A 16,100-nucleotide genomic window follows, 5' to 3' on the forward strand; every position below is an offset into this window, starting at 1 on the left:
TTATCTTTCTCTTTCCCTCCAGAAAAAGATTAAACGTTATTATTAATATCTTTTAATATCTAATGTAAATCAAATTCATTAACCATTTTAGAAACAAATCAAAACATCCCTCATTGAGTTTTCCGTTTGTTAAATGATCCACGTATTTGCCCGATGCGTAAATCGGCAATTTTCGAGCGATTTCGAACGATACATTTATGCAAAACGGTACGTCCATCCATAACTGGACGCGCCATGTGAAGTCGAATTCACGAAGAAGCCCATTTAATCCGATACATCTGTAAAAATAAAAGGGCAACGGCGCGAAACACCGCCCACGAATAGGATTGACGGCGCTACGACATTTCACGCGCCTCGTTTCTCTCCCTTTTTTATTGCAAATGCGTATCGGTCGCGCTCCGGTGCAATGGCTTGTAATGCGTTCACTGCGCATGCGTCTCGTACTTTCCGTCCAAATTTCCCGCTCTTTTTGCCCGTCTCGGATGCATATCATTTTCCATCCTTAGATTGGGTCAGTGGGGATTATAAATTTGAGATTAAATCGATTCAATCGTGATTAAAAAAGAATGGAAGATAAAAATCGAAGGACGATTAAATTTGAAGATAATTGGAGAAAAATGGGAAAATCTATTTCAATTTGTTATCCCTTTTGTAAATGGGGCTTGAAAAATTGTAATGATAAAGAATCAGATTATGTATTGAACATTTTTCAAGATGTTTGATTTTCGATGGCACATCATAACATATACACAAAATGAAATATGAAGATAAGAGAAGAAAAGAAGTAGTTACTATCTTATGGGTATAATAGATAGAAGAAACATTTATATGATTTCATTTTGTGGATTCAAGTTGAATTTCTAATTATCGGCTCGCAATCTCCGGGCTAAACGAAGAGCTTATTCGTTATTGATTCAGAACTATTGGTTCAGAAATAGAAGAGAAATATACTAGAGGGCCAAGCCAATTAGAATACTTCCTGTCTTTAAAACAACTTACATATTGCATATTTTTTTTCAGGAAAATACTTCACTTCGCTCACGAATCGTATTAGCTTTTTAACGACTATATATGTTTTAATCGATTTATCTGTTCATTACTTCTATATGAACGAAATGTACACTGGTGATTATTTATTAAATGTTACGAGCATTCTTTTTTAAATTTAAATATTTAAATTGCTTTCTTATGAGTTTAAAAAATTTTATTATTAAAAATATTAATTTGGTATGTGATTTATCAAAATTAAAAATTATCTATACGATCGCAAGCTTACATAAACATCAAAGTATTTCTCGAGAAGAATTAAATGAAAGAATGGGAAAGCGTTATTCCATTGTTGACAAGTGACGAAGTAATTGAGGGCGAAAGCCAATCTGCCACTCATTCTTGTTTTGATGACTTAGGTTTTACGACTGTCACGAACTCTACAATAAAACATTGTTGACAGCATTTTTCGCATGATGAAAATGCTTTGGAAAGATGCTTCCTCCTACATTTATATATCAAATTTTTAGAATGTGGAAATAATTATCTTTATATTTTTAATTTCATGATTTAATAATATTTTTCTAAATCGTAGCGTTATTTATAAAATTTCTTCTTCGACTAAAAAGGTAAAGAAAAAAAGAAAAAAAGAAACGAAAAGAAGAAAAATTAGAATAATCAGATCAGATTAAAATCAGAGTATAACATTATAAAAAGTTTGAAGTATAATATATTTATAAAACCAACGGATAGAAGTTCGAATTTTACAAATTATAAATTTCATATACACTTTCATAGTATGAAAGCGTCTCATTAAATACAAAATTATTAAATTGCAAGTGTCTAACATATTCTGCATTCATTATTGAATTTATATATTCGTTTTATACAAAATTTCCACGCAAGTATTTTGATGATTTTGATTTTAAACATTCGTTTGATTTATACATTGATTTTAAATATTTGACATTTCAATTCAAAATTTCTAATGCTCAAAAGTAAAAAAAAAAAAATTGCAAAACTTATAAAATAATAAAATTAAAAAGATAATAATATCAAATGAATCATGCTCGTAATACTCAAATTGAAAAATTGATAAAACAAAAATAAAACAAAACAAAGAAAGAACAAGTATTGATGAAACAATTAAATTCCAAATATAATAAAATTTTGTAAGATATATAGAATGTTTAATGTTTATCCCATCAATTATAAAAAATTCAATTATAAATAGTCGAAACAAACTATATTGCTTATTTAATTCGATTTTTCTTTAATTAATGCAAAAGTCAGTCGGCGTTTCGCACTATATACGTTAAATTCTAATTCTAATTCTCCTAGTTTACACAAACGATTCGAAATGTCGTTATTTTCAACTATAAAATTACAGTAAATACGAAGATAATATCTCGACTGAAAACTCAGATGAAATATTAATATAAGAGATTTATGATCTTTGTATAATGATATTGGCTTAAAATAACTTGGTTCCAGGTGTGCTACTACGCGACATTATGTTATGTGGTCGGACTGTGAATCGTTGTTACCACTAGCTTAGAAACACATGGCCGAGAGAAACGTAACCTCTACCACTTGTTGGTTCTTTAAATATACAGGTGTCTCTCGACCAATGGAAATTATCATTTGTTTATGAATAATCCATTTTCGACCACTCATTCTATATGAACGAAGTGTACACTAGTGTGATTATTTATTAAATGTTACGAGCATTTTTTTTTTAAATTTAAATGTTTAAATTGCTTTCTTATGAATTTAACAAGGAAAGATATTTTTCTTTGAATTACTTAAAAAACAAACTCGCATTTAAATATACTCATCTACTTTTATAGATGAACTTGAATATAATAATAAAAAAATCCATAATTGTATCGAATAACATAAAATATAATTTATTTTTTAATGATATAATTTTGTAGTCATGATATATAATTTTATTTTTAAAATTAATTATTAATAAAGTGGTATTGTGGAAAACTATAGCATTATTTTTTTGACGTGGCAACATTATTTTTGAAGATTATTAATTTTACAACGATACATTTAGTATACTTGGTGTAAAGTAAAAAAATTATGTTTTCTAATTGGAACAAAGACAAAGATTTTCATCGTCTACAAAAATTAATAAAAAAATATTTAGTGACTATTCTCGATAAAAAATTATAATTGTGGTAGCCATAGACGGTTTAAGGTGCATTAATACAGAGTTTCTTGGATTAAGGTAAATTAAAGGTTGACAACAATGAATTGCGATTCATTATTGTTAACAATGATAAATATCATTTGCAGATAAATTTAATAATATAACTTTCTTTAATCTGGTTACTTGTTGAGCTTGATTAGTTATTATTTATATTTTATTGTGAAATTTTTGCACGTATTTCTGAATGATTTATAATATGTTAAATTAAAACTTATTTTATTTCAATAAATTTTGAAAAGGAAAACAATGAAGAGAAATTTTCTTTTCTTCTCGAATTTTAAATTAATTTTTAAATGCTTAATTATTTTCTTTTAGATTTATATATATATAAATTTTTTTAAATTTTAATTTTTTAGAAGAATTATATTTATTTCATTATATTAATAAGAATTTTTAGATCATCTTTTATCTTTTTTTCCCATTATTTTTTCCAGGATTTAGAATTCAAAATTTGATTTTAGAATTATTCAGAAATTTTCGAAATTTTTGTTTTTTCTAATCATCAAAAAATATATTGTGTCTTTAATTCTGAGAAAAAGAAAATAATATTCTCGAAACAAAATTAAATTACATAGAAGAACTGCAACAGATGTGTCAGTTGAAAGTTACAATTAGTTAAGTGGACATTGTTATACTTCTAGAAATTTTAAAATTTAAATTTAAAAAAAAAAAGATAATTTTGTAAAAACTTTACCTTTATGAATTATTTTAAATTTTATAAATGATTTTTTAATTGATATATTTATATATATGTTCTATACAATATAAATTTTTCGAGAACTTTTTGATTGTTTTATTTTTTATTTATTTGTTACATTTTATCTTTTTTTTTTACATATTAATAATTACTTTCCACTCTTTGTATTATATATAGTTATGCATGTTATATAGTATTAAAATACTATAAATTTCTATTTCTCACTTCAAATCTCGACTAATATGTACAACGATTTAATTCAGTATTGGGGGTTTAATACGTCCCATAGTTTCATCAAGGATGACACGCGTCATAGAGATTTTCCTTTATTACGCTCTGTTTAAGAGCGACGATAGGCCTACTCTGTCCGCGTAATTAAATTTCATCCTGTTCATATTGTTACAGTTGAATTCATATACCGTATTTCAATTCCTGAAATACGTTTAAATAAAGTTTAACATGAGATTTGCGTACAAAAATTTTCTTGTTAGTTCTAAAAAATAGTCTAAAAAATAATCTCTTTTAAAAGTATTTATTGTTAATATTATTAATTATATATAATTATTTTTTATTTTAAATCGATTCTCATTTATTTTCATTTATTTTCACTTATTTTCATTTCAATTTATTTGATTATAATAAGACTATTATAAAAGATTGAAATGAATATTATAAAAATTATAGAATGTAATTAATTGTTGAGATAAAAAGAAAAAAAAGGAAGGGATAGGACGTTTTATTTTGGTCTTGCTAGAGAAACTCGTCAATAAAGCTATCTAAGAGACATGAGTTTTAGACATCAAGATCTTGGAGATTATGTCAAAAAGTATACTTGTAAAAAATATGATCCATATGAACTTTTCTAGTGAATATAGGAGAAATGTGGCAATATTGTATATAATAAACAGTATTGTAAATAGAAGATTGAAATTTTAAGATGAACAGAATATTAAAAAACATATCTTTTTACTAAAAATTCTCATTATAGATCTCAACTTCCTCTTCAAATCAAACAATATATTTGTAGTATTGAAATCATTTTGTCTTATTTTACATTCTTGATTTTTTATCAAAAGATTTTTTTAAAAAATATTTGATTCCACTTTTATATCAATGTTTGTACGTTCAATGTGGTTTCATAGTATTTATAATATTATACTGAAAAATACAAAAAACAATTTATATTTATTCAATGTGTAGAGTTAAAATAAATACTCGTTTATTTACACTTTTCATAAGCTTTACTTTTTTTAAACTAAAAATTTATTTTATTATTTATATTTGATTATTTGGAAAAAATATAACATATTTGAAAAACATTAATACACATATGACATCAATTAATTTCTGAAACAATATCATTTTAGGTTATAATTGAGTATTCGTAATATCATAATTCTATCAAAAAATCATAATAAAGAAATATTCGAATATATTTCATAATAATATTTGAAAATATTTTAATTTTAATTACTTATTTTTTATAAAATAAGTAATTAAAAGTCAAGTTAAAATAAAAATTCTGAAAAACTATGTACCAAATTTTTACTTTTACAATTATATATTAATATGTTAGTTATGATAATTTATTAAACTGTAATTTGTAATATTTGCTAAATGTTAACAAATATTAACTTTCAAAACGACTATCTAATTCGATAATGTCTTTACTTTAAAACTTTACACATTTTCGTAGGCGCTTCCTACACGTAAAAACCACTTTCATAGAGCTATACTAGATACTATACTATACTCGTAAAACTTCAATCCAATAAAATTGCAATTTCCATCTAATAGGAGCATTATTACCTTAGTACTAATCAAATTTTTCCAAGCTCGTTTATATATGTTAATTGAAATTTAAAGATTTATTTAAAAAAATAATTAATTATATATAATTACCACGTGGATTGCATACGTGAAAAGTTACTAAAAATCAGTTCTGAAAGGAAAGTATTAATTTAATTGATAATCTATTCAATCATTTAAAATATTCTATGATATTTAAAATTTCATATATACAATATATTTTTATAATTAATTTAGTTACAAAAATTTTAATATTGAAAAATTATATTCATTTATTATTTCTTTTTGTAATTATGAAATGTTATCGATAACGTAAAGAAACATATTGAAAGATTGTCTAAGTTAGTGAAGTTAATTACTCGTATAAGTTAAAATTCATTAACTTATATATTAAATTGACAAAGCAGATATATATCAGGATAGTAATTTCATGTATGATTTTTAGAAGGAAGGAAGAAGAAAAAATTATATCTTACAGCTTATATTTTTGCATAAAAATGAATAATATCTTTTTTTTCTATCTTTTTTTATATTTTGTTTAAATAACTAATGTTAGAATTTTTTATGAACACGATCCCATTCGATAAATTCGAAAAAACACGAAAATTCGTAATTTCTATACGATTTATATTTCTTCAATCCCAAATATTGATCGATCGATCGATCGATCGACTCGATCTAACTCTAAAATTCACCAAATCGAACGGAACATTGCATGGAATCGCGAAATATATCTCGATTCTCACTCGGGATTGGTTTAACACACGATCCCACGTAAATTCGAAAACGCGAATCCGTAATTTCAAAGGATATACACACACGATCGCAGTGGATGATTCGGTACGAAAGAACATCCCAATCCGCCAACGCAGGTGCGCGCTCAGAAGGCGCGCGGTGAGTTAACCCCACCACCATACACCACCATACTCGGCCGTGTTGCAGATACGTCTATAAAAGCCTTCATCGTGCCCGCTCGCTTCGAGTTAAGTCGGCAAACCCTTCGATCGGGATCCTACAACGGGTCGAATCGTGTCCGTCACTCTACGATTTTGGTGAACTTGTGCGAGCGGATCGGTTTCCCTGAAACTACGATTCCTGCCTGAAAAGGACGTCTTTTCTGTTTTTTCAATCTCGAAGGTGAACAAACTAATTGGGAATATGAATTTACAAAGTTGCAGAATTGGTATACTGGTTTTAATTTTATTTTTGAACGGAGAATTTTTCGAAAAAAGTGTTCCATAGTTGAAAATTTTGTTTTTTCCAGTCTGATTTTATCTTTAATTTTTTTTTTCTTTTTTTTTTTTTTTTATCGTTTTTTTGTTTTATTTTTTTTTTGAACGGAGAATTTTTCGAAAAAAGGGTTCCATAGTTGAAAATTTTGTTTTTTCCAGTCTGATTTTATCTTTAATTTTTTTTTTCTTTTTTTTTTTTTATTCGTTCGTGTTTTTGAAGGAAGCAGCTTATTTTTGAAAGTGATATAGGGAGAAATTAATGAAAAAGTGATGAAGAGAGAATTTCGAAGATATGGAGAAAGTGTGCATGAAATTTATTTAGATTTAAGTTATACAGAATATTTTGAATTCCTTTTAAAATATTTTTTTTAATACTAAAATTCTATAAGATATTTTAGACTTTGTTGTTCCATTATTATTTATAAATTTGAGATCTGAGATTCTTATGAGATTCTCTTTTTGATCACTTTTACGATTTTCATAGAAAAAGATAAAGAAGGAAGAAAAAAAGAGATTTAACAAGTATACAATTTTTTTTATTAAAATTATATTAACAATTAATTAATTCTTTAAATACAGTTCTTTGTTTCTTTTATATATATATATATTATATATATCAAAATTGTAATACAAATTTTCTATTGAAATTTCTAAATATTTTCATGTAAATATTATCTATAAAATTTTTAATTTTTAAAAAATAGTTTGTTCATTTTTTCTACTTCGAAATAAAGTTATATTAGTATTAATTAGGTAATTTTCTAAGTTAAACATCATCAACAGTTTAAAAGAATTTAAAATGTCGAATAAAAAAGATTTTACTTGAAAAACAGAATATTTCAAAATTAATTTTGATGTAAAATTTTTAGTTTAGTTTAGTTACAAATATTTCTTAATAGATTAATTTTCCATAAAACAAAGAAAAAAATTTGTTAGAAAATGATATTAAATTCATATTTAATATATTTAAAATATTTTATTTATAAAATTGCATTTGTGTGAAAAACATTATCAAGTTTTATAATAATATAAAAATATTTTTGTAAATTCAATTTAAAAACTGTTTTGATTCAACACATCTTCTATATCCAATATTTAAAATGTTAAATTAGTTTTTTCAATTTTCAAAATTGCTCTTAATTTAAACCTAATTCAATCATTCTTGCTTCTTCGTTCTTTCTTCCAAAAAAAAAAAAAAAAGAAAGAGAAATTAAACTACTAAAAGAATTTAAATTGCAAAAAAGAATATACTTGTATAAAAATGCGAAAAAGATTTTCAATCAATTTATTTTTACAGAATGAACATTTTATCAATTCATGTAATAAGTTATATGTAACATTTTTTCATCCCAAATAATTTTTTATCATTTATTATATAGTTTCAGGATCATTTGGCAATCTTTCTCTTTTTAAATTATTTTTACGTAGATTTCCATATCACATCCAATTTTTTCCTTTTAAAGAAAATTCATAAAAAATGAAATAAACGATAATCGATATAAGCAATAAATAAATAAGATGGAACATCCCAGCTATGATAAATCTATTAACACTTTTTTCGACATTTCTCTCTGATATTTCTTGCTGCGTTTAATGTCCAATTAAGATGAATATTTATCAAAATTTAACATTTTATTACATGGAAGCTAATAGATACTCCTTCATTCCAATTAAATATACAAGCAAGATTGGATTGAAACTTGTAAAATATAAATATCTATATTGTCTACGCTATTTTTTAAAAATAAAATTAAATATCTTAGATTTATTTAATTCGAAAATAGATATTTTTATTGTAATTTGTATATCTTCAAATTTATTTCTCCTCTTGTTGATTTATAAAAATTATATATTGATAATTTGATAATTAACATGTTTAAGATAGGATATATGTGTGACTATAATATTCAAAGTATCATGTTATTTAATTAAAAAATTTTATTATTCGAAATTTATAAAAATTGTCGATTTTGGAATTCAACAATTCTTCAAATTTTTTTCTTATATAATTCTTCATTTTCATTTAAATTCTTCTTAAAACAATTTATTACGTATGAAATAAATATAAAGAATATTCTAAATCATTTAAACGTGTTAATATTATTTTAACTTTGCATTAATTGCTCTTTTGTCAAGTATGAAATTCAGTAAGAAAGTTGCACAAATATTATTGCGTATGATTGTTCATAATCAGTGGAGATTTTAATATTTATAAAACTATATTATTCAAATTCAAACTTTAAAAAAAAGGAAATTCCATATGCATCAATAAAATATAGATAATTTGCATATAGTTATAAGAATACCTGTGAATACTCTTAGAATCAGTTTCACATATTAACTTTATGGAAGGAAGCTTTAGTGCTGTAGCAATTTCATATTGTTATTGTATTGAAACTTAAATTTATGTAAGGGAACAATGAAATAACGTATAAAGCTATTCAATATACCGTTTCTGAATTATTATTGCACTAACTGAATAATTCTACTTAACATATTTCAATATGTTCTTCTAAGCATAACACAAAGTTGATAATATTAGTTATAAATAGTGAAGATAAAGAGATAATATATTTTAAATCTTATCCAATCTTGAATTTATTTTATCAATCTGTTATTTTTATTATTCTTTATGTTTAAATAAAATCGTTATGAATATTAGAAATTTTATTAGATTCTTTCTTTTTACTTTCAATTCGAATCTTCTCTTTTACTTTATTAATATGGCTAATAAATATTAATAACATAAAAAACAAAAAATATTGTATATTTTATTTGATTTTTATCATTTTTTAATTCAACAATGGAACGTATAAAATTTTTGAAAATTGATTAAAAATTTCTATTATTTTTTAATTTATATAAATACATATTTAGAGAAAAACAATGAAAATTAATCAGAAAATACTTGCACGCCAAATATGTATTATCGCAAAAAGGAAGAAGAGAGAGCTAAATATTTTTATTTTTTCTAAATTCTTTCGTGTCATTATTATTTTTCACTAAATGAAAATATTTAATTCCACGCGAAAAAAAAATATATATATGTATCGTATCCATTAATCACGTTTATTTTTTCGAATAATTTTTTTAAAAATTGTCGAAATTATACGAATTCCTTTAAAAAAAAATGTTATATCTCTATGCTATTATACGCAACGTATAATCGATGAGCATGATTTAATTTAATATTCTGGGAAAGATAATACAATTCTAAAATAAAAAATTGAAAATTTTGTTATAAATTACTATTTTATTTATATATATATTGTAGAAATAATTCCCTTTTCTTTTCGTGCAAAATTTGATTAATATTCAATATTACAATTTATCAAGATATTTCAATCTTTCACTGAATGTTAAATTGATAAAAGATTTAATTTTTAAGATTTAATTTTTTCTTTATTGTTATTTTATGTAGAACACCAATAATCACATGGCGATCACTTCGGTCAACTCACAATCGGTGACGGTTCTTATACGCGCTTGGATTTTCATGATAATCTTTTGTTTCGCGGGTGGTGTAGCAGGTATGTATGTATATGTTTTTTTTTTTTTTAATTATACAAATAATATTTGTTCAAAAGTAAAAAGAATTCGAACGAACATTTAAATAATATATATATATTTTTTTAAAACTTAACACGAATTCTACATCTCAAAAATAATTAAAATTACACTAAAGATTAATAACGAACTTGATTTTATTGAATACGTTTTGATATTAAATAATTTAAAATTCAATTAATTACAAAATTAATATTTAAACATTTGAAAAGAAAAGAAATTTAGCAAAATGAGGAATTTAATCGTAAGGAATTTGTTTATTCACTAGGGACCCTAAAGATTAAACTTCCTAACCTCACTTTCTGCAAATCTAGCAACATTTGTGCTTGAGGGCACATATGTAGACCAAAATGAAATCTCGCATTAAATGAGCATAAAGAACCTTTGACTACAGTCAAATATCTCATCATTAAAGTTTAATATAAATTTATTCATCAAGAAATAATTATCTAAATATATATGAAGAAATCCCTCGAGCTATTAATTTACATATCTTGGTTATTCATGGTCTCAATTTTCAGAAATTATATCTCATAGGGATAATTATACTTATTCGTAATACAATTTTAGTTTTATTAAACGAACAAATTATAAATTCTATTATGCTAAATTTTATTGAAGAATTATGTATCGATAACGAGAATAATTCGTTATTTCCGTTTCCGTTTCCGTTCCATGAAAGAAAAATACATAGATATTTTTAAACTTCCATTGAATTTAATTCATCGAAAATTTAGAAAATTTATATGTAAAAGATCAGAGAAACAATATTTTCATTATACTTTCGATAATTTTGAAAGTATTATTAAATTTTATTTTATATATTTGTTTCATTGATTTTCTAATTAATTGCCAGATAAATAATGGATATAATTTAAAAATATTACTGCAAAAATCAATAAAATTTATATTAGTAATAGTAATTAAACGTTATCTTTCATTAACCAAGTAAACTTTTTGTAAATTTTTCATATTGTTAAATTTTATTTACATATATCTATATTAAAATCTGATATTTATGGAACAAAAAGGAATGGAACAATTAATTCAATTTCAAATTCAATCGTTCCGATGTAAAATATATATAATTTTGTGAAAATAGTACAATTTTAATTGCAAATCGTATCTGTATCTACTCTGAATTAATGCCACGGTTATAATAAACAATGTAAGAGATATTGCAATAATACGAGGGAAAAAAGTGAGGCATGAGAGAAATATTTAAAAAGATTGGTCAATTCATCAGCCACGCATACGAATATTATATTTAAATGAGGAGGGGAAAAAAGTTGCACGTTTCTTGAAAAAATAATAACCATCTTCCTTCTTTTTATTTTTATCACTTCTCTTTCCATCATGTTTCCGATATATCTTCGATTAATAATATTTCCAAACAAATTTCTTTATTTAATTCAATATTATTACTGTTTATATTACTTATTAAATTTAATAATTTTTGAGATTATGGATTATTCAGAATCTCGACGTTGAGTTTGAAATTATTCGTTGTTCCATTGTTTTTTCATATTATATATATTTTGCCTGAGTTTTAAAATTGCAAATTATGGAAATGTTCGTTAAGAAATAATATTAATAATTTATACAACTGTAATTTTTGTAGAATAAATTAGAGAATATATTATTTATATTTTTGAATCGAGATATATTAATTAGGAATATATATTATAATATTAGATTAAAATTTTTATAAAATGGGAAATCGATTTATATAAAATTATAAAATATTACTATTCAAGAATTGGTATCCAAAATTTTCGACATCATTCAATTTCTTTAATTTCTTTTAATTTTTTAATTAATAGCTTTCAATACTTTTTATGATAAAATTCTACACTTGAATTGTAAATTGATTGCAAATATGTCAAACAATAATTAGTGATCCAGTTTTTTATAACAATTTTTATAACAAGATAAAATTTAAATTGTCCCAAGTAAAATGATATTTTTACTTTTTAGACTTATCTGATTTATTTGGCCGTTTTCTATTGATTTTTCTATTTCTCATTTTTTAATAATTATATTTACTTATATTTTCTTATATTTCTTCTCTTGAATCCTTTTTAGTTTTTCAAAGAGATGTAGACAAATAAAATTTTAAATAAAAGAGAATAAGATATAGAAAAATATATTTTTAACTTAATCATTTTAACATGATTATTAAATCGAATAAAGCAATATGAAAATTTTAATCTTGTGTAATAATATATGGAATTTTATATAGTTAGCGATAATATGAAATACAAATTTATATTTTTAATAATCGAATATTGAAATATTTCAACAAGTATAAACTTATAACTCGGACAGTTCGTTACTATAAAACAACTCGATAAAACTCATTTAACTTTCACCTTCCAATAATTTAATTCATTATATTGAAATTATTATATGGATTATCATTTGTTCTTTCAAAATCATATCCATTTTGTTTCGTATATTATATCTATTTAATACATATCCATATTTATAATGATAATAAATTAAATTAGGTTAGGTTTCATTTTTTAATCTTTCTAATTGAAATTCTAAGAATTTTTTATTTTTACTTAACAGTTAAAAAAATCATTTCAAAAATTAAATAAAATCCATTTTCAAATATTATCGTCATTATCTTTGATCGACATCCTCATATCAACACTCCAATTTTTGTTTCTGGTAATTTTTTAGTAACTTTCTAGTGTAACATAATTTCATACTTGAATTCAAAATTCTCAATATCATTCTGTTTCTATATCTTAATATAATTCTGAAATATGAATTTCTCATTCGAGTAAATGAAAAAATTTTTTAATTGGATGATAAAAATAATTTAGGTTTTATTTTAAAATAAAAAGATACCCGGATACTTATTGACGTAAGGGTGAAAAGGTGGACCTATTTTAAAAATTTTCCATGAACCAATTCTAAAAATATGTTTACAATATATCCGCATAATTATCACATCATTTTTCATAATATGTCTACACATAATTTATTACACATTAAATAACATAAATAAATTGATTCATTTCGTTTTCCTAAATATCTCTTTTTTCAAAGATTAAAAATTATAAGTAACGATAATATTGTGTGGGCAAATATTTCTAAGTTCCTCAATATTATTAAATCATGAATGAAAGTTCCAGTCGAGATAAATAGAGATCGTTATTATATGAAACGAAACCCAGAGTTAACAGAAAGGGTTGCTTAAGAAGGTGTAACGTGAACAATAATAACAAAGTTGGTGTAACTTCGATAATGGGATCATCTGTGGTCTAGCGATCCCTGCTTCCATCCATGGGCCGCGTTAAATTTTAATTACACATTGAGAATCTCTGCGCATTTACAAGTTATAAGATTAGCAACTTCACACGTTCCAACAGTTTTGTGGTGGTAACCTGTTGCAGCTAATCCTCCAGTCGGCATCCTCTCTCCTCCTTCGTGTGTTCGTTGATCGATATTCGAATGGACGGGCAACCCGATTCCTTTATGGAAAAAGAAATGAGTTAAATTGTTGAAAATAATGAGAATTTTATACATGGAAATTATTATCTTTTGTGAATTGGATTTAGAAATTGAATGTTCTTTTCGTGAAAAATTTTAAAAGATCCATTATTGGAATAAATTTTTTTTTTCTTTTTTATTATAGTTGCAGTTGTTATATTTTTTTAATTATATATAATATATATAATGTATATTTTAATTTTATATATTTGTAAATTTAGTTCTTTTTAAATTAATATAAATCATTTCAAGACATTTTGAGATTTATTTTAATAACGATTTTTTTTTTAAATCTGTCTTAATTATTATTTTATGATACGATATAATTTTATTATTTAAAAGTCTTGTTGCATATCAACAAATTGCGGTATAAATTTAAATGAACATATGCATATGAGATTTGTGTATCTATATGTATATTAAAATCATGGAAGTACTGTCATTCTCTTCATGAAAGAAATAATATTTCATAAAATTTAAAAAGAAATAGATATAATTGTCATATATATTATCATATATATTATTTCTTTTTGTTAATAAAAAGTTATTGATCTAAATTTTTACAAATTTTGACTTTTTTATGATCTAATTATAAGAATTTTTATTGTCCTATATTCAACATAATGAAGAATAGATAAAAAATAAGATTACAAATTTCAGAAAGAAATAAAAATGTTTAAGAAAAAAATACAAGTAAAAATATCCATTTCCATATCTATCCATCGACTCAGCTGACAAAAGTAACAATTGATTTTGCTGTTCACGACATTCTTTCCTTTTTTTGTTACTTTTCTCACTTGAGAAAAACATGTGCAACACAACATGATATATTCTTTTTATTTTCTTTAGTATATCTTAGTATGAAGATATTAGAATATACAGAATGAATTACATAATATGTGTGTCAATTAGAAACAAAAAATTTAAAATGTATAATTATTTCTTGATGGAAGAAGAAAGAAACTTACTTGTCTTTAATTTTCCAAATTTTCGAGTAAAAGAAAAGAAAGATATTCTGTAAAATTAATTTTATTTCTTTCTTAAATGTTTTATTTTTATTTTTAAAAATATTCTTTTACTTCCAAATGATACTCACAACATAACAAATTGAAAAATGATAATTTTCTTAAAACTTCTTTAACTTATTCCAAATCTAATTTAAATAATTCTTCGTCCAAAATTATTTATCTATTATCATTATTATCTTGTTTGTTTTAAAAAAAAATTCATGATCTTTTTATAATTTATTCGTAATAATTTGCAACTTTGTTTGAATCATCATGCATAATTATAATTTCTACATTGATAATTCTTTGTAACAAATATTCATTCAAGTTCTATCCAAATTGCAAGTATATAGAACACGAAAGATTAATTTTTATAATATTACTACGAAGAAATTTGATTAACATTCTAAAATATAGATGTTTTTTTTTTTTTTTTTTTTTTATATATATTTCACTTTCAATAGAATTTCGAATGAAATCCGTGTAGCTTTTCATTTTCACGTATCAGCCTCTTAGACGTCTTGTTGAATTTTTAATTAACCCAATTTATCGCGTAGATAACCATACTCGAATTGTTTCATATATATCATAATGAGATAGATTCGCCCACCTTAGATTGTCATTCAGAAAGATGAAAATCATTTTTTCATTCGATATATATAATATATTCCTTCATTAATTGCTTGTTTAATTTATAATTGATTAATATATCTATAAATTTCATTAATAAAACATCGATATCGATTTTTACTTCATGTTCTTATTATTATTCTTTCTGTGAAAAATAGAAATATGCAACCAAAATAATATTTTTTGAAAATTAAATTAAATTAAAATTAAAAAAGAAAATGAAACAAAAGAATATTTTGTTAAATACTAAAATAATTTTTCCCCCTCCCCAAGTGAAGAATACAAGGTTAAAACTTTCCAGAGTTAACTTCTACAATTATTTTTTCATCAATGGACTCTGTGTCCATTGACAGTGAAAGTTACTATCGTTACTATAACAATCTTAACACACTATCCACTCTCGAGAATTATTCTTAAAGTATACTAAAACACAAAAAAAAAAAATA

General features: G+C 23.4%; 1 protein-coding gene across 2 annotated transcripts in view; it reads left to right on the forward strand.

The window, feature by feature from the left end:
* Positions 1-16,100, forward strand: part of LOC102671829 — a 21,089-nt gene that overhangs the window by 2,544 nt on the left and 2,445 nt on the right. The window contains exons 1-2 of one of the 2 annotated variants that reach the window (XM_006607162.2): positions 6,417-6,851; positions 10,368-10,476. In XM_006607162.2, coding sequence (XP_006607225.1) covers positions 10,383-10,476 — 94 coding nt within the window. In that variant the 5' untranslated portion in view covers positions 6,417-6,851; positions 10,368-10,382. Of the gene's footprint in view, positions 1-6,416; positions 6,852-10,367; positions 10,477-16,100 lie in introns of those variants that run through there. The other variant, XM_031515135.1, reaches the window with a different exon arrangement.

The sequence above is a fragment of the Apis dorsata genome, unplaced genomic scaffold (genome assembly GCF_000469605.1).
Source record: "Apis dorsata unplaced genomic scaffold, Apis dorsata 1.3 scaffold_4, whole genome shotgun sequence".
Classification (NCBI taxonomy): domain Eukaryota; kingdom Metazoa; phylum Arthropoda; class Insecta; order Hymenoptera; family Apidae; genus Apis; species Apis dorsata.